The sequence below is a fragment of the Carassius carassius genome, chromosome 46, assembly GCF_963082965.1.
Source record: "Carassius carassius chromosome 46, fCarCar2.1, whole genome shotgun sequence".
In the NCBI taxonomy this organism is placed as follows: domain Eukaryota; kingdom Metazoa; phylum Chordata; class Actinopteri; order Cypriniformes; family Cyprinidae; genus Carassius; species Carassius carassius.
In genome coordinates this window covers 19583185-19610990 of record NC_081800.1, presented here as the reverse complement: position 1 = coordinate 19610990, position 27806 = coordinate 19583185, and the positions used below count along the sequence as shown (strand labels likewise).

At 37.7% G+C, this 27806-nt stretch overlaps 2 protein-coding genes across 4 annotated transcripts in view; one reads left to right on the top strand and one right to left on the bottom strand.

The window, feature by feature from the left end:
* LOC132129196 (armadillo repeat-containing protein 1-like) overlaps nucleotides 1-27806 on the bottom strand; it is a 428278-nt gene that overhangs the window by 109821 nt on the left and 290651 nt on the right. The window lies entirely within an intron of this gene.
* LOC132129746 (serine/threonine-protein kinase Sgk1-like) lies at nucleotides 1899-26947 on the top strand. Of its 3 annotated transcripts, XM_059541460.1 has the most exons (14): nucleotides 1899-2160; nucleotides 2318-2439; nucleotides 5085-5324; nucleotides 13014-13211; nucleotides 13985-14045; nucleotides 23254-23329; nucleotides 23582-23657; nucleotides 23778-23966; nucleotides 24109-24240; nucleotides 24661-24897; nucleotides 25007-25102; nucleotides 25233-25388; nucleotides 25502-25591; nucleotides 25768-26947. In XM_059541460.1, the coding sequence occupies exons 3-14, from the start codon at nucleotides 5097-5099 to the stop codon at nucleotides 25933-25935; spliced, it is 1707 nt and encodes a 568-aa protein (XP_059397443.1). In that variant the 5' UTR covers nucleotides 1899-2160; nucleotides 2318-2439; nucleotides 5085-5096; the 3' UTR covers nucleotides 25936-26947. The 3 variants fall into 3 exon arrangements, with proteins under 3 accessions (XP_059397443.1, XP_059397445.1, XP_059397444.1); XM_059541462.1 differs by lacking the exons at nucleotides 1899-2160; nucleotides 2318-2439; nucleotides 5085-5324; nucleotides 13014-13211; nucleotides 13985-14045 and adding an exon at nucleotides 20710-20864; XM_059541461.1 differs by lacking the exons at nucleotides 1899-2160; nucleotides 2318-2439; nucleotides 5085-5324; nucleotides 13014-13211; nucleotides 13985-14045 and adding an exon at nucleotides 21574-23129.

Sequence of the window (27806 nt, the reverse complement as noted above, 5' to 3'; positions counted from 1 at the left end):
GAAATAGCTCGCCTTTTGTATATTTCATATTTCACAGTGCAGTTGATTATATCAGACAGATTATATGAGACTCCTTTCACTGCTCAAACTGATGCAACACCAGTTTTTATTTTTTATTTTTATGAGAAATGAAGAGTGTGAGTCATGAAACACATATAATAATCATATTTTCCAACAGCATTTTATTCTCCGGTGGCTTCTTGCTCTTTGCAAGGTATTTTGGGTTTGATTAGGCAGAGCAGACAGCAAGATCAGTGATATGCATAAAATGAATACTTCTTTTGTCCAGGATGAAAGGCGTATTTCTTTCTTTCTCATGCTGGCTCTCATATGAAAGGATCCAGTCTGTTATAGTGAATCAGACAGTTCTCACTGTCAAGATGGGAAATACATTTTCTCCTTATCTGTAATTTGTGAAATTGCCTTTGTGAATTTTGTCTTTCTGTCATCTCCAAAAAGAAGAAAATATTTTTCCTTGTGTGTGGGATTCAGATTTTTATGATGTAAGTTAAGAGCTACAGTATGAGTCATATAGGCTACACAAGGTTAAAAATGATCACTACAGTGCCAGGCTACTTGAAACTGTCAATACATAAACAACACTCAATTAAATAATTAAACTCAATCCAGTGGATGCTGCACACTGGTGGTGGTTGAGGAGAGACCCCCACATGATTGTAAAGCGTTTGGGTGTAATACACAATAAAGCGCTATATAAATGCATGATTAATTTATTCATTCATTCAAATAAAGCCATGACAGTTTAGCTGCAATTCTTGCTTGCATGTTTATTAACTTTTTTCATTCATTATTAATTTGATCAATTATTTTCATTTTATTCATTTATTTTTATTTGAATTTTTATAACCATTTTGTTCTATTTTTTCTTTTCTGGTATTTATTATTACTTATTATTTATGTTACATTTATATAGTACATTTATGCATTAAATTGCATTCAAGGTATACATTTGATCAGTTCATGCAGTCCATGCAGAATCAAACCATTTCTAGATACCTTGTTCTAGATACATTTCTAGACTTTACCTTTTTTTTTACATTTCATATATATATATATATTATTACATTTCATATATATATATATATATATGTATATATATATATATATATATATATATATAAACAGTACAGTATACAATATATAAATATTTATTGTATTATACAATTTATTGAATAATAATTAAATAGTTTTTGCATTGTATTGTTTATTTTAAAAAATTTTCATTTTATTAATTATACATTATAGTAATAATTATAACTAATAATATTTTTATAACATATTTTATTATTAGATGGGGTAGTTTTAACATATGTTTTTGTGAGAGTATATAATTATAATAATAATAATAAATATTATTATTATTATAATCCCAAATGTCCAAGGAGTTGATGGATCTTTCTGTCATTATATCTTTAACTCAGTATATTGAATCTTCACTCATTATCTTCCATTCCCTTTCCCTGCAGATGTGAGACATCCGCTGCTAACAGGATGATGGACCTGTTGATTCATTCACCCCAGCTCATTCATAAATGATTCTTGACCAAGAGAGTTCCAGAAAAACCGACAGGTAGGAGAGAAAAGGAGCATGATGGATGCTCTGTGTGCGTGTCAGAAGAGGGTTGCAGCACTGCAGCGGTTCCTGTAACGGCAGTGGTCAGGCTAAACACACCCATCCAATCCATCAGCCTTCATTCATCCGTCGCCCATCCTTCCATTCACACAATCAAAGCAGCGGGGAGGGTGGGATAGAGAGAGAGAGATGCTGTGATAGAGAGAGCATCTGCTTTTGCAGAAAATGCAGGGAGGAAGGGGAAGAGGAGGAGGAGTGAGAGAGTATCGTGCCATCAGAGAAGAACGAAGTGCTACAGAGAGAGAGAGAGAGAGAAAGAGAGGGCAGGGAGGAAGGTGCACTTCTCTCCGATTGCAGCACTCTCTCTGTCATATTGATAAGGTGTCTGTTCGACTCCATCTCATTCTGTCTGTCTGTCTCTCTTACACACACACACTCACACAGTGAAATTAACTGTGAAATCCAGCAGCATCATCGGGACACACTCGCAGCATCAGTGCAGCCCTGATATCATCGGTCAACAGTGACAATAATAACAACCTTGACCAGGGAAGACAACAACACAGGTATGACCACATGCACAGATGCCCATGTACACACACACACACACACACACACATATGTGCTCGTCAGGCAACAGATATCATAGATTTGTGCTGTCGTAATTACTACAGGCAACAAAGAAGACATTACAATGTTTTCACCTTTCTGTCCCTCTCTCAGGCATCACGCTGGGGTCTGCAGAGTACGCAGGCCAGCCAGAGGCCACGAGGCTGGTCCATAATGCAGAGAAACAGTCTTTCTCCTTTAAGAAGTGCTCTGCCTTCCAGTTTGTCAAGAGGAAGGTGAGTGTGTGAGAATGTTGGGTGCTGGGTGCAGAACTTTTGCTGCTGGTGGAGACCTAAATCTGCTGTTTAGTTGGAGACATGGCCTGGTGGTTAGTGCACATGCTCTGAAATGTTGCGTGTTGGTGCTTATTTAGTTTGAATCAGGCTCCAGTCATTCTTTATCTCTGCAAAAGCACATAAATGTTTTAAGGATTTAAAAGTATTTTTTTCCATGGAGGACGTGAAGTATGTATATTTGCATGTTTATGGATTAAAAAATATATGCATGCATGTACTGTAAGTGGTTATTTGCAATAATTGTATTTGTATTCATGATTTTTGAATACTGATGCAAAATTCAGTCAATAGTCAATAACTGCTTTCATGACTGATATTAAAATTATATAGCATTTTGGTAAATAAATAAATAAATAAATATGTATGAGAATAAATATAAATATTGAAATAAAATAAATATGATTACATTTGAATATATATTTTGTCTAAATAAATAATAAAATAAATTTAAAATAATATAAAATGTATATATTAAATATGCAAAAATATATATAAAACATTACAAATTATAATGAATAATTTTAAATGCTACAAATTAATTGAGGCATCACAACATTATAATGTGCACTATGAAACATGCATATTCATTTTGACATTTGCCAAATACTACATTTAACAGGGTTTAATTATTTAATTGTTCAATTATTATTATTATTATTTTTAATTAAATACAATTTTATTGTTGTTTTATTCTAATGTTACTGCTTTTAAAGATTAAGTAAGCATTAGATGACAACTAAGGTAATCTAAATGAACAAATAGAGGAAATGAGCATAAACAAATTCCACTCTGTCCCCCTTTTCCTCCCAGTTGTGACACCCCTGGGTACTGTTAAATATTGTGTATATACATGATGGGTTGATTGTGTCATGATTGTGAGATTGACAGCCAGTTCTGAATATGCATGTAAGTTTTGCAATGTCATTTGACATCAGTATTGAGATTATTTATGGGTTTCTTTGTTTGCCATTTAACAAAAATGAAGTTGCTCTTAGAATTTGATTTGTGAGTGTTGTAATGGCCAATCTAAACACGTTTTGAATTATTTATTTAAATATAATGTATTTGTTTTGGTTTTAAGCGAGAAAGTGTGTGTGGTTTGGCACTGAGTCCAGACTCCTACATACACACACAGCAGATGGAGTGTCAGAGAGTGACTCAGTGAGATGGTTTTGTTGGATTATTATGTATTTATGTGTATACACTGAGACTGAGAGAGAAGGAATCTTCTGGAGTGCCAAGGTTGATGTTTGTCTTTTGTAGGTCAGCTTGCAGTGTTGTTTTAAACGTGTGTAGCATTAACATGACCAGAGTGTGCTGTGTTTTGACTCAAGCGGGTTTGTTAACAGTGTCTTTGCACTGGGCAGCACACACAAACACACACACACACACACACACACACACTCACACTGATGTTTTTCTCTAGTGACTAAAGTTTGGTGGGTTGCCGAGTCATTAGAGCCTGTGTTTGGAGTGGTTTATTGAGTTGCCATTGCATACATAGCTACTGCACAGAAAAGACAAGATCTTGGAAGCTTAAAGCTAGTTTACTGCCACAGTGACAACATACAATGACCTGACTTTGAAAATCTGATCAAAAAAGAGAAAGAACAAGGGAGCAGAAGAGAGCAGTGAATTGTTGAGATCTGTGACTATACGATGTAACTGTTTATGTATGTAGGACATTGAGAAGCATTGTTTTCCATTGTTTCCCCATTCTAAAAATGGTTTGATCATATAGACCTTTGAGATTGTTTTCTGGCATCTGGCAGTTTGGCAGCTGTATGAAATAAAGTGAGAAGTAGAAATCTCTCAGCTTGTGCTCGCCGTGAGTAACAGGATTTCCTGGGGTCTAGAAAATTGCTTTTTTTTTTACTCAAGGGATTGAAGTCATTAAATACATTGTAAACTACTAAGAAGACATAAAACCCTGTGTCCTGTTTCTTTTTAGTCAGTCACTACAAAATTCATCTCCACAGATTGCCTCAAACAAATCAAGATGCTTTCACATGACGAAAAATATTATGATAGTCTACTTAGATTCTTTGAGAAACATTTGACAACTGGGTTTCACAAGAGCCATTAGCTGCATAAAATACTCCATCCTACCTGAAAACAATTTACCAATATCACGTTTGGTTTGGGTTTCATGTCTTTTGTTTCGATTTTTCATAGTTATGGTTCCTGTCATGTTTTTCCCCTGCCCTTATGTAATCCTGAAAAATCCTTTTATTGCATTTTTATTATTATATTAAGAAGTGTTTAGAGAAATATCTGATTCTAAGGGTGGAACTTTCTGAGAATGCAATTAATATCCACATCTGAGCATAAAGCTTTTCTATCGAATTTCATATCTACACCCAACATACTAGATATTGTCAGCACAACCCATGGTTTGATAAGAATTTCATGGAAATTTATTCCAATCTTTATCACCACATGAGCTGTGGAATTTGTTTCCTGGGCTACTTAAGGTCAAGTTAATTTCCAACTTATTGGCTACCAAGCCTTGAGCCTTGAATCCCTATGTACCACTATCCATTATATATTTTATAGATGTAAACTCTTTCATGTTTCGGTTTAAGGTGCGCAGGTGGATGAGGAATCCGAAGGTGAATGTGGAGAAGGTCCAGGCTAAGGGCTTCTTGTCTTCATGTCCGAAATGTCAGGAGGGCCAGGACCTGTGGTACACACATTTCCCAGCACCTTACAGCTGCTGCCACTACAGTCCTGGAGGATACTGCCTCCCTCACCCCCCCAGCCCTCTCTGTCAGCCCTGTACCCCGTGCACATCCTGCCAGCCGGACAAGAACAAGACATGCAAGGTTAGGAAACTGTTCGATCATCTGTTAATTGTTTATTCATGCATTTATTGATCTAAGAGTCTTGCTTGACAGACAGTTAAAAAAAAAAAAAATCACAGATTTGTCAAGTACACAGTGTACAAATAAGTACACATATTTGGCTGCATTTAATTGGTTGTTTTATTGGAACTGAGAGCTTTCCGATATATGTATATACATATATGTATATATAAACGACACAATTTTTAGACCAATTAAAACATTCTCAAGAAAACATTTATTTGAAACATTTTGATGAGAGAAAGAAAATAAAATATATATATTCTTTAACAAATTGCCAATTTTACTGGATACATTAAATCATTACTATCAGCAATATTTTTTTAAATTACCCCATGTTCACTTATATCTAACGTTGTGATGAATTTATTTGGGGGTTTCAAACTGGGGCCCACAAGAGGGTTCTAGCTGGTCCATAAAAAAATGTTATGAACCATTTGAACAAAATGAGCAACAAATGAAAAAATATACAATGCTATACAATTAAATTTCAAATTAACTGAAAGTGTTTCTGTAATATATAAGATATAGAGCACAAATATGTTTTTAAAAAGATTATTTAATACAAAGATTTTATACAATGTGTTTCTTATTTATTATTATAATAACAATAATAATAACAATTTTGCTTGTTTATTCTGATACCATTCGGTGCAAGCTTTTAATCTTGGCATGCCGTAGGGATGCATAAGAGGCTGAGAATGTTGTCTTTCCATTTAGCAATGCTAAACAGCTTCCTAGGGTTGAGAGACACAGAGACACAGATGACACAGAGTTCAGAGGGAGTCTGTATCCCAGTCATCCCTACAGAGAGAGAGAGAGATCACACATGACTGCATCTCTGCTCACTACATGCAGCCTCAGTTTATGTAACAGTCAGGCAGTTTGACATACATTACATTATATGTGTTGTTATTTAAGGAAGCTTTTGCATAGCAAACTTTCAGAAATGTGCTGTGGTCAAGCTCTGGCACTCTTTTAACTGCAGAAGCATATAATTTGATTAATTACACAATGGCATGAAAATTAATAGGTTGGATGCTAACAGAATGGAAATTATGCCCTAAAGATAGGCATTGCTCAGTGAGGAACAATGTTAGCTTGCGTAAGGTGTCAACTTGAAATTTTAGTCACATGGATTTCTGTGATTTTATCAAACCAACTGACAACACAAAACATCACAGAATTTATCTTATCCATTTCTAATACTTAATAGAAAGTATGTGGCTTTTGTTTGGACATTGTGAATGTCTAACAGAATGGAATGTGATGTGAGGACACAGCACAAATCTATAAATTGTATTCCAAATTGCCAGTTTAAAACAATATTCACGAGAAAAAAAAAATGTGTGAAACATTTTGAACAAAGAAAACCTGCAGAAACACAGCTTTTTAATTTTACCTGGACAAATAGCAAAATCTCTAATCTCTACACTGAAAATATTTGTGAAAATATTTGAAATTTGAAATATTAGACTTATTCTGATATTGTAATAAACTCATTTAGGGGTTGCAAGGGGGTTTGAGAGTGTCTGTCAACATTTTCAGAGAAAATAAAAGGATTTTATGAAACATTTTATGAAACATACATAATACATTTGAATTTAACTGAAATATTTTTTTAAAATATAAAATACAAAATAAAAATATAATATAAAAAGAGTCTTATACAAAATTTAATACAAAGTAAATATTGTCTAGATTTATTTTAAGAATTTGTTTTACTTTTATTTTTATAATATGACATTTGCTATTTTTCTCGCAGAGCATAAATGGGTCCATATTCATAAAAATATGTAGCTTTATATTTTAGAAAAGGGGTCCCTTGCATGTGGACCATCATAGTTGGAAGTCCTTGGATATAAAAAAAAATTAACTAATATAATTTCCATCTTTAAAACTGTTAGTTGATTATTTTATACAACATATTAATACAGCTGTATTATATCTTGCTTTTATATAGATAGATAGACAGACAGACAGTGTCAATTACAGAACAATGGCTAAACCTGTAGCCATCTGAGGTTGGTTGGCTTTTACGTTTGATTGATTTGATAACCTCTTTCCTACTTCGTCAAATAACTTCGTCTTACTTCGTCAAATAACCAGAGAACTAATGTCTGAGCTGTTGTATTCATAACTTATGAGTAGGAGCTACAATGGGTGGCTTGTATATCAAGGTTAGGTTGGGTTAAAAATATATGTGTCCTGACAGGGAGACTGGGAGAGGAGAAGAGGAAATATTATGGGAGATAGAAAAAGCGAGAGAGATGACACATCGTTTTGTGTCCAGTCGGTCTCGAGGCAGAAGTTATGTAACGCATATCAGGGTCAGAATGACAGAATCGCAGCCGGAGCCGCATTAGCGCCTATGAATGACAGAATTAATTCAGCAACCTGAGAGTAATATCTAAATAATATCTGTCAGCTCATATTTTTCGACTAATCCGTCATTGTTTTAATTATTATGATGCCTAAGCAACAGCGGAGGTTTGATCTTGTAGTTGAAGTTCTTCCAAACTTGCCCCTAGTAACCTGGGATTGTGATGGATCTTTATTGTGTTTCATTTATTTTGTTATATTGACCCTTCAGGAGGAACATGATCGTGTTTTACAGTAGATGTTGCCTGGAAAGGTTTTTATATCACGCCCTGTGACAATATGGAGAGCAGTGGGGCTCCTTCTCGCTCTGCATGTGGGTTTGTGTGCTTGTTTGTGTTTGTGTGTGTTTGCAATTAATGTGGCAGAAAGATGTGAGGAGCAGGGGGTTGCCGCGATGATTCATCGCTCATGAGGTCACACAAACACACACGCAGGGCCAGTTTTTATAATGCCAGGTTTCGCTGGGTTGAAATGAGTATAAAGTTTGATTGACCACATTGCGCTGGCCTTCAGATGAAGGGGGCTGCTTCAGTACTGAGAGTCCATGATGAGATCATATGTGTTTTGTTTGGAGAATCTGCTAAATAATTATTGTATGAAGCAGGTTGTTCCCGTCTTGTTGATTACATTAAGTGTCTGGTTGGTTAGGACTGATTGAGCTCTTCAGTGTAGTGTTTATTAACTTTTCGGTCATCTGTCAATTGTTTATTCATGCATCTATTCATCCTACAGGAGTGAATCTAATATTTTAAGACTCTCATTTCTTGCTCGACACAAAACCTTTTAAAAATAAATTGAAAAGTGGCGGTCCATGGAAAAATTGTGAGAAAATAAAGGATTTTATAAAACAAGTAACAAAATAAGCACCAAATGAAAAAAAAGTTGAAAAATCCTATACAGACAGGTAATATATAAAACACAAGTTTTTTTTTTTGTTTTTTTTTTGTTTTTTGTTTTTTTGTTTAAAATTTGTTTTATTTGTTTCTTTCTCCTGAGAAACAGACATGTGTCTCCTCTAAAGGTCAGATTTCATCTTAAGTCAAAATGAATTCAATTATTTCTCATTACGTTCTCCCAGAAGCAAGTGACCTGACACATGCTAGTTTGCTGATTTTATTGCTTTATACTCTTCTGCTTCTATTTTACCTGTGGAGAAACACCAAAGACCACAATAATACTTAAACAAAGGTCTCCTGAGCCACGAAAGAGCAACTTCTGAGCTATAAAATGTTCATCTGGGCAAACACAACCAAAAAAACACATACTTCGTCTGTCCACAATCCAGAGCATGTGTCATTAGTTCTCGTAAATTCAAATCTGTTTTGATGTCATTGACTGGAATTCCAGAGCTTTGACTCGTCTGGTAAACAAACGGATCAAGCTACGTTTTCCTCACCCTGCTGTGTTACTTTAAAATCACTGAGATACTGTTGTAGTTTTTAAAATATAACTGAATAATAATATATAGTTTAAATAATTAAAAATATATATATTTGATAGTTTTATTTAAGTATAGTTAGTTATTATTATAATAACTCTGGCTTTTATCAGTACAAAACACCATTTGTGTTGTATAAGTCCAATAATAGAGGTTTCTGGACTGTCAGCCAATTAGCAAACTACTATTTTTATCTGTTTGTTCACGCATCTCATCTCTGCCACTATAACCCTTTGTCCCATATGAATCTGTAGTCGGGGTTAATGCGGCTAATGGTTACTAGGTTTCAGGGGAAAACACAGCACACAGAAGTGCTATCACCAGAGCCCTTAAACATCAGCGTCAGTTCCAGTCAGACCTCCTGCTTTGGTTCAGGTGATTTATCTCTATTTTGGGCCCCTTGTCTTTTTCCCTTAACTACGCTGTTGCATGCTAACTCTCTGCTGCTGTGTCGGTTGAGGGTGGCTCTGAGCCAAATTCACTCTCACCTTGCAAGCTTGGGCCAGCGTTGTCAGCTGGGTAGAAGTTCTTGACCTTCGCCTACTTTATATATTTTCCACCATTGTGTTGAAGGAGTGATTATATTTAGAGAGTTTTGTACTGGTGTAGAAAAGGCCTGAATCATTCTGTAATCTTTCCTGAATTGTTCTGCAATCCTCCTACAAAGAGGCACAGCAGGCTAATAGATTTTAGGAGGGAAGTAATACTTATTTTGTGTAATGGAATACTTTCCCGGTTCAGAGCGGGTTTAATTATGCTTACAGGATTTAGTGTGTAGGCCTTTACTTCGCTATACTTCAAGGACAAAAAGGACCACACTATTGAACTAAATCTCAGATAGCATGCCTTCGGAGACATCTGAGGATGGAAAAGAGGATTCATAAATAAAGTGTTTTTATTTTAATGGCAGGGTGTGTCTGCATTCTGTAAAATAGCTTCACATGAAAACAACTTAACTTTATTGTATGTCATCATTTAGATAGCTTGGGTTGGACAGACAAGACTTGCACGCTAATGTGCTGATAAAATATTTTTAGCCTTTATAGAAACTGATTAAATGGTAGTTGACACATGACATATTCATGACTTTTTTTTCAACTTTTTTTTCTCTTCCAACATCACAATGATGTGTACATTTTCATATGTATAAGTGAACTTCTATAGGTGCTGGAATTGGTCACCATTTCTCTACTCCACAGTTTTTAATCATGTTTTGCCTCTGAAACTTCATTTGAAATGGTCATGTGGTGTGACGAATTAATTTTTTAAAAGTACAAATCTTATTGGCATGAAAACTGTAAATTAAAAATGTTTTGTCGAATAGATTTAGTTGCAATATAATATATTGTATATATACCGCTCAGAGGTTTAGTGTCCGTAAATTTAATTTGATAAATTAAAACTTTTGTTCACCAAGGATATTAAATTGATCAAAAGTGTCTGAATAGATTCATACATTGTTGCAAAAAAATAAATAAAATTCAAATAAGTGCTTTTCTTCTTTCTATTCATTAAACAATCCTGCAAATGTATTATGGTTTCAAGAATAAATACATTTATAAATATACAAAAAGACATTTAAGAATGTAAGATAGTATTTAAATAAGTCGTTTTAAATTGTAATAGTTAAAATAGTGTAATCTTTAAATATTATGAGTTCAGAATAAATTTATTTTTATAGAATAAAATAATAAAAGTATGAACGTAAAGGATGAAAAAGTGAAAAGAAAATGAAAACAAAATTGTTTAAAATCTGTTTTAAAAAATACAGTTTGTTAAATGGCAAAGCAACATTTATTTTGGCTTTAACTGAACAAATTTTATGCTTAGTAAAGATAAACATATTTAATATTATTTGTTTTATAATTAAATACTTTCATAATATTGAAATTATACTTTTGCCGGGAACATTTTTTACACGTCTCTGCAGGATAAATGCCCAAAAGTATTTAATGTCAAGGAGGCAAAGGAAATGGGACTTTCAGAAGCATTTGTTCCCAGCTGTGTTTATGATGGGATGCAGAGGAAGGAAACCTTTTGGGAATTCCACATAGACCAATCCCATACAAGAGTTTGGGGCCAATCTCCTCAAACAGAGTTATAGTGTGCCATTTAACCTCCCTGACTACACACATAAACAGACACAAACACACCCCAGGGATTCAAAAATATATTGACTTTGTATCGACTAGAAAATCTCTGTCACAGAGATTTTAGATTACAATAGCAGAGCAGAGCCTTGCATGAGAAATGACAGCTCAGACAGTGTTTGGAGGAGGGGAGGGAAGAGTTGCTGATTAACCGTTTTTTATCTTAACATTTTCCTGTAAGTGCACTTACATAATCGGCAGCTTTTGATGTTAAAATATTTGGGCCAGGCTGAGTGTGTGCACAAGACTAGGCCCTTAAGGAAGGCTAGTTACAATTCCAAGATCACCTTTCCCTGGAATCTGTGCTTCATTCTTGGTATCAAAGGCTAAAGGGCAAAGTGTGTGTCTCAGTGTGTGTCTTTTTGATTATTGTGGATTATAGAATAAGCTTGAGTCGCTGCAGTGACGTCTTTCACTGACCCTTGAGCTTTCATCAGCACAATTACAGCTGAACACACACATACACACACACACACACACACTTCATTTCCAGCTGTGTCTTTGAGTCAATTTTACATCTAGTTCTATGACCTTTAGAGGAAAATTTGCTTCCAAAATAGAAATTTTATCCTGTGAACTGGGTCATCACAGTCAGACCATGCAAATGAACAGCTCTATTAGCTATTAGTGTAATTTATTCTTCAAGAATTTCAGCCATAAAACTTTGATCAAATGACATGATTTATGTCTCAGTTCACTTGATTATTTATTTAATGAGAAAAGCACAAGGCAAGAGTTACAGCACTGATGACAAAATGCTTATATTTATTTTATCTACTTATTATATCTATTGTGTTGTTTTTGCACATCATGCTTACTCATGGGGTGTTGTTACTTAGTGGTTAGCTGGTAACTAAACTTTACTTTTTGACCTGACAGTAGTGAATTCATGAAATATTATCATTGAACAAGACTTGAGATTGCTTCAGAGAGATTCCTGTTCTGTGTACTGGGTCCCTTTTAAAAGCATCAGCTTAATCAGGGAGTTAACATACATAATATATATATATATAAAATAAAATAAAATAAAAGGAAAATAACAAATAATAATAAATGCTCACCAAGGCTACATTTATTTCTGTGGTGGATAACTTCAATATCATTATTCCAGTCTTCAGTGTCACATTATCCTTCAGAAATCATTCTAATATGCTGATTTGCTGCTCAATACACATTTCTTATTATTATCAATGCTGAAAACAGTTGTGCTGCTCAATTTGTTTTTGTGAGGAAACCAATGATGATGATTCAAGTTAAAGTTGAAATTCACAAAGTTCAAACCAATAGCATTTTTTTGCACTAGAAATGTAACAACGTGAACATTTCTGTCACTGTCACTTTTCATCAATTTAATGCATATTTTCTGAATAAAAAGTATTAGTTTTCTTTCATATTCCAAACAAATCTTACACCAAACTTTTGAATGGTAATATATGATCATTCATTTTGGCTTTAGTACAATAGCAATATAAAATAAATGATATGTAAACAAATATTTTTCTCTATATAGTTTCAAGCTATTTTTCTCCCACAGTATGCACAGGTCTTAAATATAGAATTTAAGAAGGGGAATCCTTGCAAGGGGTATATTTTCATTATATTTGAGGGTCCTTGGCATTGAAAAGTTTACTACTAGGCCATGACAGTACAATAGCTTACCTCATTTGTGTTTTCCATGAGGTGAGGAAATGGAAGATGCACAGTCGCCATCACAATGATAATAAGGTGAAGGAGGCAGAATCAGAGGGGCATGTGATCCGCCCCTGGACGATGTCACCCCTGCTTGGAAGCCCCGTACTGCTGGAATGTTGCATCTGCAACGGACCCTTCATCACTTACGGGCACGAGGAGGCATGGCAACCATGTCAGCGCACACAGGTCAGCACACAAACAAATAGTAGCATTGTGTTAGATAAAAAAAATATACCTTTCAATTTAAAGAAATAAAGCACAAAGCACACAAAGCAAAATATGTCATGAAAACAAGTTTCTAAATCATAAAACAATATATAATTAGAAGCTTTCTGGTTGTCGAACATGAAACACGCATCATTTCTTGAACTTTGTATTCATTTTCCATTCGTCTTAATTCTGTCTGAACTTAATTTTAGCCACTTAGCTGTTTACAGAAGATAAAAGAGCAGTGAGACACATGTGCTGGGAGAGCTTAGCGTAGGTGCACGTGCAAAGATGTTAATACTATCCCTCACATATTTCAGCATTCTGTTAGCCGGCTCTCCAGGGAGGTTATTAAAGAAGTGGATTTGGGTAATTGCTCTTTCTGTCGTTCTCTCTCTTTCAAGCTCTCTCTCTCACTTCATACAGAAAGCTTGCTGCTTGGGTGCTAAACTGTAAACCAGCAGTAGATTAAGACCAATGTGACACTCCATCTGAAAGTCATAATTTCACTTTGATGAGTGTGCATGCATGATAAAACTGTTTGAAAGTGTTCCACTGACTCTTGTGACTCTGTAAATCTAAAGCCCATTATTAATAAAGCAAAGTCATAATTCTAATTTTCAGTGTCTCTTCCAAGGACCAATGCCTCATTCTGTTATTAAACTTGTGTATAGGTCAAAAGAGACATACAGTACTAAGACAATAGGTAAGACATATATTGTACTAACCTACATTACTTATTTTTTTCTCAGGCAATGGACCTCTACTATCATGGAGACCCTGAGTCTGATTGTTGTTGTCCGTCTGACACCAGTAAGTTCTGTCTTTTTTATCCACCTGTCTTTTATTTATTCCCTTATTTCCATACTCTTGCTCTCTCTTTTGTATGTCTTTTCTCATTCACTCACCTTTATAACTCTTTCACGATCTCTTTGCAATTGGTCATTATACTTCCTTCTCTTCTTTTTTGAGTTGTTTTGTTTCTTCTGCCTTGCTGGTATAAGTATAACCCATTATTACTTTAAGCCATGTAGGCTTAGAGTTGAACCTTTAATAACTATTTTTATGCAGGTGCTCAAAACAGCACTACTGTGAATAAAATACTGCCACACATTTCAGTTACAAACACCCCATGCCACCCGATAATGGTCGAAATGCACAATCCACTTTTGTCAAGTGCTTGTTAACATGCATTGTATTTGCTAAACTGCTCCTGACACTGATAAAAAAAAAATATGATTTATGTATTTGGCTGATTTTTTGAACTTTTCCAAAAGGATTATTTTAAAGGATAGAATAAAATTTGCTAGCTATAATATCTCTATTTTGGACTTTTTGTACATTTTTACAACAAAGTTTTAATGTTACACAAACCATTTTAGAGAACAGATACACTACCAATTATATGTTTAGGGTAAGTACTTTTTTTATATATGCAAGGGTGCATTAAATTTATTAAAAGTATTAGTACAGACATTAATAATGAATCTGTGTATCATTTGTTTTTTAAATGTAAAAAATGAAAGTAGAAAAATTAGAAAACGGCTCCTTTTACTCTTCTTTTTCCCCCCCAAAAAACTGATTATTCGATTTCTACATGTAGGCAGGAATTAAACGCCCTTTTCTGCTGATTGGTCAGTCGAAGATCAAACTGTGCTGTCATCAGTTCTTTCGCAGTTCCATGCAGCAGAATAGTAGTCCTCCACTGCTGCAGGTGTACGGATTCTTAACATGTTTATTGCAACTACATTTAATCTTTTCTCACCAAACAACCAGACTTATGAATCTTATGAACCAGACTGTCCAAGCTATGGACAGGCTGAAGCAAGTTTCCTGTTTTTTGTGCAAAATGATTCAAGCCCAAAATGAATCTGAATTTTTCATATGTTTTCATATTCATTGCACAAGCAATGCACTTTTCTGATAAATATGCTAATAATTTTATTCAACAGTGTGTAGAGCAACACTTTGTTTCATTCCTTGAATGAATCTGTTTTTGAACAAATCATGTGAGCCAATGATTCAACGGTCCATTCACTTGTTTCGTTTCTAATTGAATCAGAATCCAAAGATCCGGTGATCAGAGAAAATGCACCGATCCTGGTTACTGGGCGCAAGTGGAGACCAGCAAGAGCAGTAGAGGAGGCAACAGCAGCTCTTAAACATGCTGATATTGTGGGGAACGTTCAGAAAGGAAGAGGAGGCCTTGGACTAACAACTAAGCGCCCAGCCTGGAGAAACGCCACTGCTCCAGCACGGAGGAAGATGGTGGTGGAGGAAGTGCGGCATCAGGAGGAAACGACAAGATGGGCCAAGGCAGTTGCACTCGCCAAACAGGGACGGTGGACACGGTGGGAGAGTGTCGAAAGGAGGAGGTTGAGCTGGAGGGATGTATAGGCAATGGAAGCGAGGGATTTGAGCTTTACCATCAGAGTCATATATGATGTCTTCCCAACACCAACTAATCTCCATCAGTGGTTTGGTGAAGATCCTGCGTGCATCCTGTGCTCCAGGCCAGTCTCCCTCCGGCACATACTCACCGGGTGTAAAACCAGCCTTACCCAAGGACGATATACTTGGCGCCACAACCAAGTTTTGAAGAGCCTTGCTGCCACACTGGAAAAAAAACGATCCAGCATCAATGCCCTGTCTTTGCCAATGCCTAACAACTCAACAAAACCGTGGGTAACTGCCTTCGTCCGTGAAGGGGCTAAAGCTGCCAGGAGCAACTCCACACCATCAGAGAGAAGCCAGCTGTGCCTAGGACACAACTGGAATAGGCTGGCAGACATTGGTAAACAGCTGGTATTCCCCCCAGAGATTGCCACTACCTCCTGGAGGCCTGACTTGGTGCTCTGGTCCCCCTCCATAAAGAAGGTATACATAATTGAACTCACCGTACCCTGGGAGGATTCCATGGAGGAGGCATATGAGCGGAAGCACCTGAGGTATGCTGACCTAGCCGCCGAAGCAAAACATTGTCAAGTCAAGTCACCTTTATTTATATAGCGCTTTAAACAAAATACATTGCGTCAAAGCAACTGAACAACATTCATTAGGAAAACAGTGTGTCAATAATGCAAAATGATAGTTAAAGGCAGTTCATCATTGAATTCAGTGATGTCATCTCTTTTCAGTTAAATAGTGTCTGTGCATTTATTTGCAATCAAGTCAACGATATCGCTGTAGATGAAGTGACCCCAACTAAACAAGCCAGAGGCGACAGCAGCAAGGAACCGAAACTCCATCGGTGACAGAATGGAGAAAAAAACCTTGGGAGAAACCAGGCTCAGTTGGGGGGCCAGTTCTCCTCTGACCAGACGAAACCAGTAGTTCAATTCCAGGCTGCAGCAAAGTCAGATTGTGCAGAAGAATCATCTGTTTCCTGTGGTCCTTGGTGCTCCTATGAGACAAGGTCTTTACAGGGGATCTGTATCTGGGGCTCTAGTTGTCCTGGTCTCGGCTGTCTTTCAGGGCAGTAGAGGTCCTTTCTAGGTGCTGATCCACCATCTGGTCTGGATACGTACTGGATCCGGGTGACTGCAGTGACCCTCTGATCTGGATACAGACTGGATCTGGTGGCTACGGTGACCTCGGAATAAGAGAGAAACAGACAAATATTAGTGTAGATGCCATTCTTCTAATGATGTAGCAAGTACATAGGGTGTTATGGGAAGTGTTTCCGGTTCCAGTTAACCTAGTTTTGGATATTAAAAGCATATTAGTATGTTATGTGTAAGCCAGGTTAAAGAGATGGGTCTTTAATCTAGATTTAAACTGCAAGAGTGTGTCTGCCTCCCGAACAATGTTAGGTAGGTTATTCCAGAGTTTAGGCACCAAATAGGAAAAGGATCTGCCGCCCGCAGTTGATTTTGATATTCTAGGTATTATTGTGGCTGGAACGCGGAAGTCCGCCCAGTGGAGGTTGGGTGCAGAGGGTTTGTGGGAACATCCACCACAAAACTGCTGAGGGATCTGGGAATTAAGGGCCAGAACCAGCGCACAACTGTTAAAGCTGCATCAGAGGCAGCAGAAAGAAGCAGCCAGTGGCTCTGGCTGAAGAGGAACAACCCTAGCTGGGCCCCCAAGTAGTGTGCCATGAGATAAGTCTGCTTTGGCTTGACTCAGGGAACAGGACGTCTCTGCCATGCACAGTCCCCTGAGATGTCCGCCGCTTGACAACAAGGTGACTCTCATGGCTAATTTGACTTGGGACGCAAGCTGAGGTCTGATCAACCTAGAGCTGGCCGCCTCTGGGGAGGGTGTATAGTGTCAAAGGCCGAAACACCCCATGACCCAGAGGAACACTACTGAAGATGCATCCCGTAAGTCCAATTCTTCTCCAGTAAGTCCAATTCTTCTCACGAATCTACCATCCACCATTCACCGAAAAGTCCACCAGTTCCTCGCATGTGCTCTACCATCTCATCCTGTGTTTTCTAGAATCTGACTATCTGGACCCGTCCAGTTCCTGAAAACTCTCTTCACCAAGGAGAAAAGTGGAGTTCTAAAAACAACAAAGAACGACCTGGAGGAGCACTTGAGATCAACGCACTCTGATCCAAAGCGCTATGAACACCTGGCCATCCCTCCAGACATTCCACCAATCAACCCCCCAGAGCATCAATTTGAGAGCGGTCCTCCAACGTGGAAAGAGGTGGAGAAGATCGTCCATCGGGCACGAACAGCATCAGCGCCTGGGCAAACGGAGTCCCATACAAAGTGTACAAGAATGCGCCAGATGTCTGCAGGTTTCTCTGGAGCCTCATGAGAACAATATGGAGGAAGAGGACCATACCCAAAGCGTGGTGTAGGGCAGGTGGGATCCTTATCCCAAAGGAGAAGGACGCAGCAAACATCAACCAGTTTCGCCCCATTGCCTTGCTTAACGTGGAGGGTAAGATCTTCTTCGGGGTCATTGCTCAAAGGATGGCCGAATACCTGCACAGAAACAAGTATGTGGATACATCGGTACAAAAGGCAGGAATATCTGGCTTCTCTGGTTGCCTAGAACATGCCAGCATGATTTGGCACCAGATCCAAATGGCAAAAATGGAGAAAAGGGACCTCCACGTGATCTTCCTGGACCCTGCAAATGCCTTCGGCTCTGTGCCCCATGAGCTCCTCTGAACCGCCTTTGAGTTCTTTAACATCCCGGACACCATAACAACCCTGGTCAAAGGCTACTTTCAGGACCTGCAATTCTGCTTCACTACGCCTGAATTTACTACCTCATGGCAGTGCCTGGAAATAGGCATTATGGCTGGATGCACCGTCTCTCCCTTGGCTTTCACCATGGCGATGGAGATCATCATCCAAGCCTCAAAATGCGTTGTAGGTGGGCAAAGACTCGGCTCTTGTCGGCGCTTCCCTCCCCTCAGAGCCTACATGGACGACATCACCACCCTGACTACCACCGTTCCATGCACCAGTACTCACATACTCACATGTGCTCGCACAGGGATTCTCCATCTCATCCTGTGTTTTCTAGAATCAGACGTTTTGAACAAATCATTTAATTTGAATGATTCAATAAATAATTTATTAAAACAGGGATTTGCTCCCACCTAGGGGCAATTTTATTGTCATCTTTATTTATCCATGACAGTCCTAAACCAGCCAAGGTGACAGCACAAAAACACTTTCAGCAAAGTTCCTTGATTATTACGCCGGAATGAGAGTATAGTTCCTAGACATGTCGGCCTAGAAAATTGCAACATTTCATTTTCCGTCGGTCTTAGCACACGATGTAACTACAGAAGAGTCAAGTTTAAATAGGAAAAATATCGAAACTCTTTGGTCATTTTTGAGCGAGATGCTAATGGTCTAATCAGATTCAATGATCTATGCTAAGCTGCAGATAAAAGTGCTGAATCGATTCTAAAATGGTAAAACTCAACTTTTTAACTCTAGGGGAGTTGGAAAATTTGCCTTTTTTTAAATAGTGGAGTGTTCCTTTAACACTGAACCCAGGACAGGTACAGAGAGGACAGTGTCCTGAATAATCAAAGTGTCTTTGGGACTGGTCTACTAGATAAAATGTACTTTCCCATTTAACGAAATACGCCAAAATATAGAGCACTCTGGAGATGAGTGAATTTGTAATCACTGACATTTAGCTGTCTCATAATTGAGTAATGCAGTACAATCCCTATGAAGGCACATGAATCTGTAACTGAAGTAGCTACATCTTTAATATATTTATTTGTTTTCATATTACATTACTCATAGTTTAAATTTGTCTCAATTATCTCATAAGCTTGAGGATTTCTCTTGATAGATCCATAGGTCTGTTTGTGTATGCACAAATTTGTATTCATTCATGTGAAGGTGTGTGTCTGAAGGAAATTGCATAATGCTCTTGAAACCAGTTTATTATCCAAGATCACATTAGTATGGATAATGTTTGGGTCCTGTATTGAGTGCTTAGCTGCACTTAAATAACATTTTACGTAATCCTCATCTTCCAAAATAAATAAGCAGTGTTTGGACACTTAGTACAGAAGATCTGTTGATCTGTTTGTGTGCTGTCTCTGTTTCTCTATCCTCTCCCAGACCTCTGTTTACTTCCTATTTACACAAAGAAAGAGAGACCGAAAAGAAGGGAATATGAAAGATGAACACAAGGAGACAGAAGGGGAAGATAATTAAGATGAGAAGTTTTGAAATAAGAACTGAAAGTTTAAAAGTTTCAAAACATTCATATCTGGTGCGAAAAAAATAGAGAACCAAAAAGAGTGTAGTGTATGACGGTGATGACATACAAAAACACACATGAAATTTGTTCTAATTTTATACATTAAAAAAATTTCCATAATAATTTCCAACTATTAGCCTAAAAATAGGTTCTATTATGACTTACCTTATAGAGTGAGACATCTTGCCCGAGTCTTAAGATTGTGTTTGAGTATTTTGTGTGATCATTTTCATGTTTTGCCAGACTGTAATTCACGTTTATTTGTATATATCTTTTCACAATACAAATCATTGCAGAGCAGCTTTGCAGAAAATTAAGGGTTGCTTATCAGTCGTGACTGTCAAGGTCATGTGTTCAGTGTTCAGTCATCTCAGAGCTTTGTAAAGGTTGCATCCAAACTGAAGCTTATGTAATTCCTCTCAGGATGCCCATACTGAAGCAAATAGAAAAAAATTAGCAAAGCCGCTGTTCAAACCAAGCAAAGAATGAAAATGTGCTTTTGATCAGATATAGCTAACTGTAATTAGTGTTAGAGAGGTGTGAATAATAAGGGAGGTATTGGCTTTATCTTAATTCTCTTAATCAGTAAAGAGAGAATACAAATATATATATACATTTTGTTTTTGATTTTTTCCCCTTAGTCTCAGCTGAGTTGCGCTCGCCAATGCTGCCTAAAAACTGTCCAGGTGGATAACTGACCGGGTTTTGACCGACAACCTCTGTTCCTTTAGCTTTAGCTTCTCTTGAAAACAGTGAAGCACATTGTTGGAGGGCTGGAGAGACTCCGCCCCGCTGATATCCGGTGTCAGATCAGCCCTGATGGAATGCGGCGGATTGAGAAAATTCTTTCACCTCCAAACTTCCTCATCAAGCGTGTCTGCGGCACTTTACTCTCTTTTCTGACCCTATGAAAGACAAAACTTCACCGCTGACATGTAAGTTGAATTTTGCCGAATTTACCGCGGAAAGCTCCTATTTATGGAGCTGTTTTTATTTCGATGACTGGAGGTAGCCGCTTTTAATCATGGTGTAGCCTACTGGAGACATCTGTAGGTGCAGGAGCAGCGACCCGGTTTTAACGCCTTACTCATATCTAGATTGAATTAGTCTAATAAGGGCACTTGGACTTGCGAAATATTAGAGACGCTAACGTTACTGACACTTACAGCACAATGAGAACTTAAGCGGAACTGAAAGGTTTGTGCTTTTTCAAGAATACGATAATCATAATAAACAAGTGATATGTATAGAGTACACAATAAGCCAATGTATAGTTTATATAGCGGTTTATTCAAACATCTATAAGATGTGTTCAAACTTTTCTACGTTAAAAATGGTTATTTAACAGCGTTACACTATTACTTACATGTTGCAACAAGTAAGCAGAACCAAACAATTACATGCAAGTAGTTAATGGTCGCCTCAGTGTTGTATTACTTAATGTTTTAAATGCACTGTATCACGAACAATGTGAAACTACAGTCTACATGATGCATGATATCTTTACTCAGTGTTGTTCTTCAATAATACTACCGGTAATGTGTTCTACTAATACTAGCGTGAGAACAGCTGGTGACTTCGAATGTATTTGGTTGTGAAGCTTTAGAACAGTGCTGGATTCAGTATAGCGATCTACTGTATGCTTTGTTGCGAAATGAGATACAGTAGAATTATGTTAAACTGGTTAAAGTCGAAATGGTGTTTGCCACAGCTCAGCTATTTATGAGTTTAAATCGTTTTATGGCTTAGCTTCAGAGCATTTTATAACTTAAGTTGTATGAGTGACTTGAAATGACGTTAATTAATAGTCTGCTAGGGTATAGGCCTAGGATTGCATAACTGTGGCAAACTAGGGCATCCCATTGATCTTATGTAAATTTCCTGATACGGGCTCTAAATGACAGAATGCAGAAGAATGTTTGAATTTTCCTAGAAGCAGTTAATTCCGGGAAGTCCGACTACTTCCAGGCGAATTGGTTCTTTCGAATAGTTCGTTTCGAACACCCGCTCAAAAATGGATTCGGCTTATTTTACGTCATGATATTATTATGCCCTGACATCGCGATGTAGAATGTCATTTGTAGCCACATATTTAACGTCTTGTTACATTTTAATTATACATTTAGTGACGTTTCATGCATATTAAATTGTAATTTCATGTGCCTCAGTTACTTTTACTATAACTTATCGGTTCCGCTCGATTCAGACTTATGACAGAGATCGTTATTCCTTTAGTGGGTTAGTTGTGAGTTGACTCGATTAACGACTCTGAATATTCGTTCGGACTGGTTTGTGAACAAGTTCAGTCGATTCATTGAATGATCCGACACAAAAGAACGGTTTATTCACCGTAAATCAAGTCAGTATTTTTCCAGTGAGTGCTGAAATTTGGCTGGAGTCCCTTTGCTTTTGTCCCATTCATGCGTCATCTGTCTCAATGGTTAAAATGGGGGCTTTGAGGGGGAAAAAGTGAGGGAAAGAGTAATTGACACATTGACTGTTGTGCACTTGTAGATGGCAGTGGTTGTTTTCCAGGTATGAAAGGTATGATAAGTCAATCGAATATTTTCTGCTTTATTTTTACACTTATAGGCTCTAGTGAATACTTTGTTTATTCTTGCAATAAGGTAGCAATGAGAATGTGTAGCAAGACTGGGACTGTTTGTATTATGACTGTGATCTAAGGCAGGCAGGCTTGTTTATTAAAAAAGAAAACAGTGTCTCGATTTTTCAAGTTTTGACGTTCCTCTCAACAGAACATGTAGTCCTGCTCAGCTTGTTAGATCCGGAAAGAACTAGTTTTCAACCGTATGTAACATAGCATCAGATTTGGGGTCGTGATGTGCTTGTGTACTCTTCACTCACAGCTGGCCCCTCATAGACGTCACAGCTGACTCCTCTGGAACCCGCGGTACATACGCCAGGCCACGCCTCCGCCAACCCGCACTTGCGTCAGACCACGCCTCCTCTCTAAGAACGCACTCCAAGTCACGCCCCTTAGCAGAACTTGATCTCTAGCCTCCTCCCCCAGGCTTTTAAATAGTTGGAACAGTAGTGTAGGAGTTCAGAAGCGCTTTGTGTCGTTTTGGTTACGGGCCCGGAGTGGAAAACTACTGCAATGACAATCCAAACGGAGACGGGCGTCTCAGCTTCAGACTGGACCTACTCTAAAACAAGAGGACTAGTAGCTAATCTCAGTGGTAGGCTTTGTTTTTCAGATGAATGGAATATCCTGAGCCAACTTTAGCACAGAATGGTAAGAATATTAAGTGATCTAGGTTTTTTAATGGACTTTTCTCTCTTTGCTTTTTCTTTTATGTGCAGCCTTTATGAAACAGAGAAAGATGGGACTGAATGACTTCATCCAGAAGCTTTCCACACACTCTTATGCATGCAAGCAGTAAGTCTACTTTATGTAAACCTGTAATGAAAGTGTGCATGTTTACAAATTTATTTCAAAAAAGTATTAATTTACAAAGCTAACTTATTTTAAAAATAAATGTTCCTTTATAAAGAAGAGTATAACAGATGTTTTTCTACTTTTTTGACATTTTATTGTTGCCAAAATAATTATATTAATAATATAAAATTCAAACTCAATAAACCATTAATTAAATTTTAATATAATATCTCTGATCTTTTCTTCCTGCAGTCCTGAGGTCCAGTCCATCTTGAACTTGACACCTCCACAAGATGCTGAGCTGATGAACAGCAACCCTTCCCCACCGGTAATTCTGCGTTTATTTATGTCATGAAAGGAGTCAGAAATGCATGTGTATGTATCATGCATCTTTCTACAAAACAATATATGAATCATATTTGACTAATCATAGTTCTCTCCTCTCCAGCCAAGTCCTTCTCAGCAGATAAACCTCGGCCCTTCGTCCAATCCCACCGCCAAACCATTAGACTTCGACTTCCTCAAAGTCATCGGAAAAGGCAGTTTTGGAAAGGTTCTTCTGGCCCACCACCGGAGTGATGAGAAGTTCTATGCAGTCAAGGTGCTGCAAAAGAAAGCCATCCTGAAGAAAAAAGAGGTATGGAATCATACAAAGCCATTCAAATTCACTTCTAGTGACAGTTGCTTTAGGCTTTGGAGAATGCCTGTGTTTAATTACAGCATAGTAGTCCTAGATGGTTGGTTGACTTCTTATCATGATCTCTAACCTCTGACCTCAGGAGAAACACATCATGTCTGAGCGCAACGTGTTACTGAAGAATGTCAAGCATCCTTTCTTGGTGGGCCTGCATTACTCCTTTCAGACTGCTGATAAACTCTACTTTGTACTGGACTACATCAATGGTGGAGAGGTACGTTTATTAATTTGCATTAAAAAAAAAAAAGAAGTTACACACAAAAGGGGTGTAAAACAATATTTACAAGAGAGGGTAGTCAAAGATGTTGTAGGAGACAGTAAGGTAGATGCAGACAGAAAAAGGATATCCTTTCATGAGAAGCAAAGAGGAGCGACTGGGCTCTGAATAGGAAACTCTCCTCAGGAAATGGCTGGGAGGGGAAAGTGTGTGAGGTAGGGGAGCCAGATTTAGCAGCTATGGTGGTTTAGACTCTAACTCAACAGACGTCTCTGAGGGGCTGTGGAGGGGGGTACGTTCTCATTTCCTGCCATTGTTCGGGTTTGTGGAGTCTGGAAAAGCCTTGATTAAGTAAGCCATTCAGGATATGGAATTCACGGCCTAATCTGTCTCCTCTCTCTCTTTGTCTTTCTATAGCTGTTCTATCATTTGCAGCGAGAGCGATGCTTTCTGGAGCCACGTGCGCGGTTCTATGCAGCCGAGATCGCGAGCGCCTTGGGGTACCTGCATTCGCTAAACATTGTGTACCGAGACTTGAAGCCCGAGAACATTCTTTTGGATTCTCAAGGACACATCATCCTGACCGACTTCGGCCTGTGCAAAGAAAACATAGAACCCAATGGAACGACATCCACGTTCTGTGGAACACCAGAGGTAAATAACATTCACTTCTATTGTTAAACAGCGGCTGCTTTCAAACAATGCAATTGCATTGGCAGTTAGTAAGCCTAGCCATCTTGATGTTTCTCCTTTTGTCTTGCAGTATTTGGCACCTGAAGTGATACACAAACAGCCGTATGACCGGACGGTGGACTGGTGGTGTTTGGGTGCAGTGCTGTATGAAATGTTATATGGCCTGGTGAGTTATTCCAGCAAAATAAATTGATTTTGTGCCTTTAATTGAATGTATTTAACTTATTAGCTTAATTGAATTGGAATTGACTTGGCTTTGTAATTGATTACTGATTGTCTTTATGGTATCTTCACAGCCTCCGTTCTACAGCCGTAACACAGCGGAAATGTACGATAACATTCTGAACAAGCCACTGCAGCTCAAACCCAACATATCTAACTCTGCCAGACACCTGCTGGAGGGCCTGCTGCAAAAAGACAGAACTAAGAGACTGGGCTTCACTGATGACTTTGTAAGTGTGTTTTAAAGTTTTGATTTTATAAATATATATATATCAGCCATATCATATTAAATAGCAGTTTTGTTGCTGTTATATCTAATGTATCTTCTATTTCACTTTTGTAGACTGAGATCAAGAACCACATGTTCTTCTCTCCTATAAACTGGGATGATCTTAATGCCAAGAAGCTCACGCCCCCCTTCAACCCCAACGTGGTATGTTCTACTTATCTTCTGCATTGACTTTGGCTCATTACAACATAGCACTGGATGCTAGAGATAAAAAGTACAGAGATATTCTGGCATGATTTGTGTCAAATCTTGCTTTGCAAATGTTGCAGTTTCTTATCAGTTCATTTCAGTTGTGTAATTTTGACGTGTTTTCGTTTCAGACGGGGCCTAATGACTTGCGGCACTTCGACCCAGAGTTCACAGATGAGCCGGTGCCGAATTCAATCGGCTGCTCCCCGGACAGCGCTTTAGTCACAGCCAGCATCACTGAGGCGGCCGAGGCTTTCCTAGGCTTCTCTTACGCCCCTGCCGTGGATTCCTACCTGTAGCCCATCAACGCAGAAATGCCATTCTGTAGACTCTTCTCCTGTAGCTCATTACCATGGAAATGCTGTCCCATGGAATCACACCTGTAGTGCATCACTATGAGAAAAGAAACCTGTCTCATTTCCCTGCCTCCAGATAGGGGGCATTTGCACATGGCGTACGGCAGCTCAAAAGGCCTTTGTTTAAAGGCCTGAGTTTTACAAATTAAAAAAAGACTTGTCATCTTCATCGACTGCATCCAAATGCGCGATTTCTCCTCCGCTTTCACCCCGGGTTGGGTCTGACAGACAGATGGGGAAAAAAAGAGAGAGAGAGAAGATTGGTGGTGATGAACGATTGTTGTGTACCTTTCTTTTCTAGAGATTTACTTCCAGCTTATTTACTTTAATAGGATTGTTGATGCTAGACTTCATTGCTTTGGATGGATTGGATGTGTGCGTGTGTGTATGTGCCTTCGTTTTAACACCCCTTTACACATGTTTGTTTAATCTAAATCGTGATCTGGCACGACAGTCCGTGTCTGTTATAAGTCAACATGACGCTAAAACCACTAAAATATATCAGCATCTGATGTTAATGTGATCGTTCAGTTGCACATCTGGGATTAAGTTGCACATTTATCTTACTAATTTAAAGGGAGCTTTCTTTTTTGTGTGTTTCTTGTTCTTTTGACTCAAGCGGAAGGTGCTAAAGGGATGTGCTGCTAATGTGTGTAGATACACACTTGGACCAAGGAATCAGACGTTTCTGTTTTACCTTAGTCTTCCAGCCTCCTAGGATGTACAGAAATAGTACAGCTCAGAAATGGTATGAACACATTCCATGAAATAAGACTGTATGGTTATTTAAGTTTGTTTGTATATTTTAAGGTCTATGTATTAGTTTTAATGTATTTGGAACAAAAACTTATGATTACATGTAACTATAAATGTACTGTAAAGTTGTAAAATGTTTGAATTATGTTACCTTGTTCGGTTCGCAATAAAACTTTACGGTTATTTTTCCCCAAAACAATATTCGTATCTGTTTTTTTTTTTTTTCTCTAGATGAAACTAAATTCTTGGGTCATATAATTTAACAAACCAATTTGGTAAACATCACACACCATGAAACGTCATTTGGTCAAAGGCTGCTTTTAGTACATTGTTGTGGGTCATTTTACTTTCCCATCCCAGTGCTCACGCCATCCCTGCACTTTGAACCTCATCTTTAACGAACCATAATTTTAATTTCTCCTGCAGCTTTCAATGTTTGTATGTATTAACCAGCTCCTGGAACTGATTTTCCGAGACCTGGCGTAATAGTCTGAGCAAGTTCACCAGAAATGCTGCACTTGAGACCTTAAGCTAGGTCACACATCAGTGAAATGACTGGTGATTTGTTAAAAGTAAACCTGAGCATTGCTTTTAAGAGATTTCATAGACATGCTATGCAGGATTCATAGAAAATTCCTAGCTGTAAAGATACTTTGGCTCTCAACAGGTCAACGTGGCTATGTGACATAATAAAAGGTTAATAAATATAATCTCACAATTAAAATTTATTTATATTTTATATGCATTTCAATAAAAAAACGTGCTGATATAGATATATAAATAGAGTGAGTTACAATCTCTTATCCACTAGCGCCGCCACAATGTTGTTTTTGAAACTACACTTTTTTTTTTTAACAAACATGAATATGATCTGAATCCAAACCTTCACCAAAATGCAGTAAAATGTGTTGCTATAATACATACATGCAAATATGTAATTATGAGTTATTATGAACCGAATTATAAACATTTAATTTCTGTTAACTTTTCTTTTCTTTCTTTCTTTCTTTCTTTCTTTCTTTCTTTTAGTTTGTGGCAGTTTGTAAAGATTTTAACCT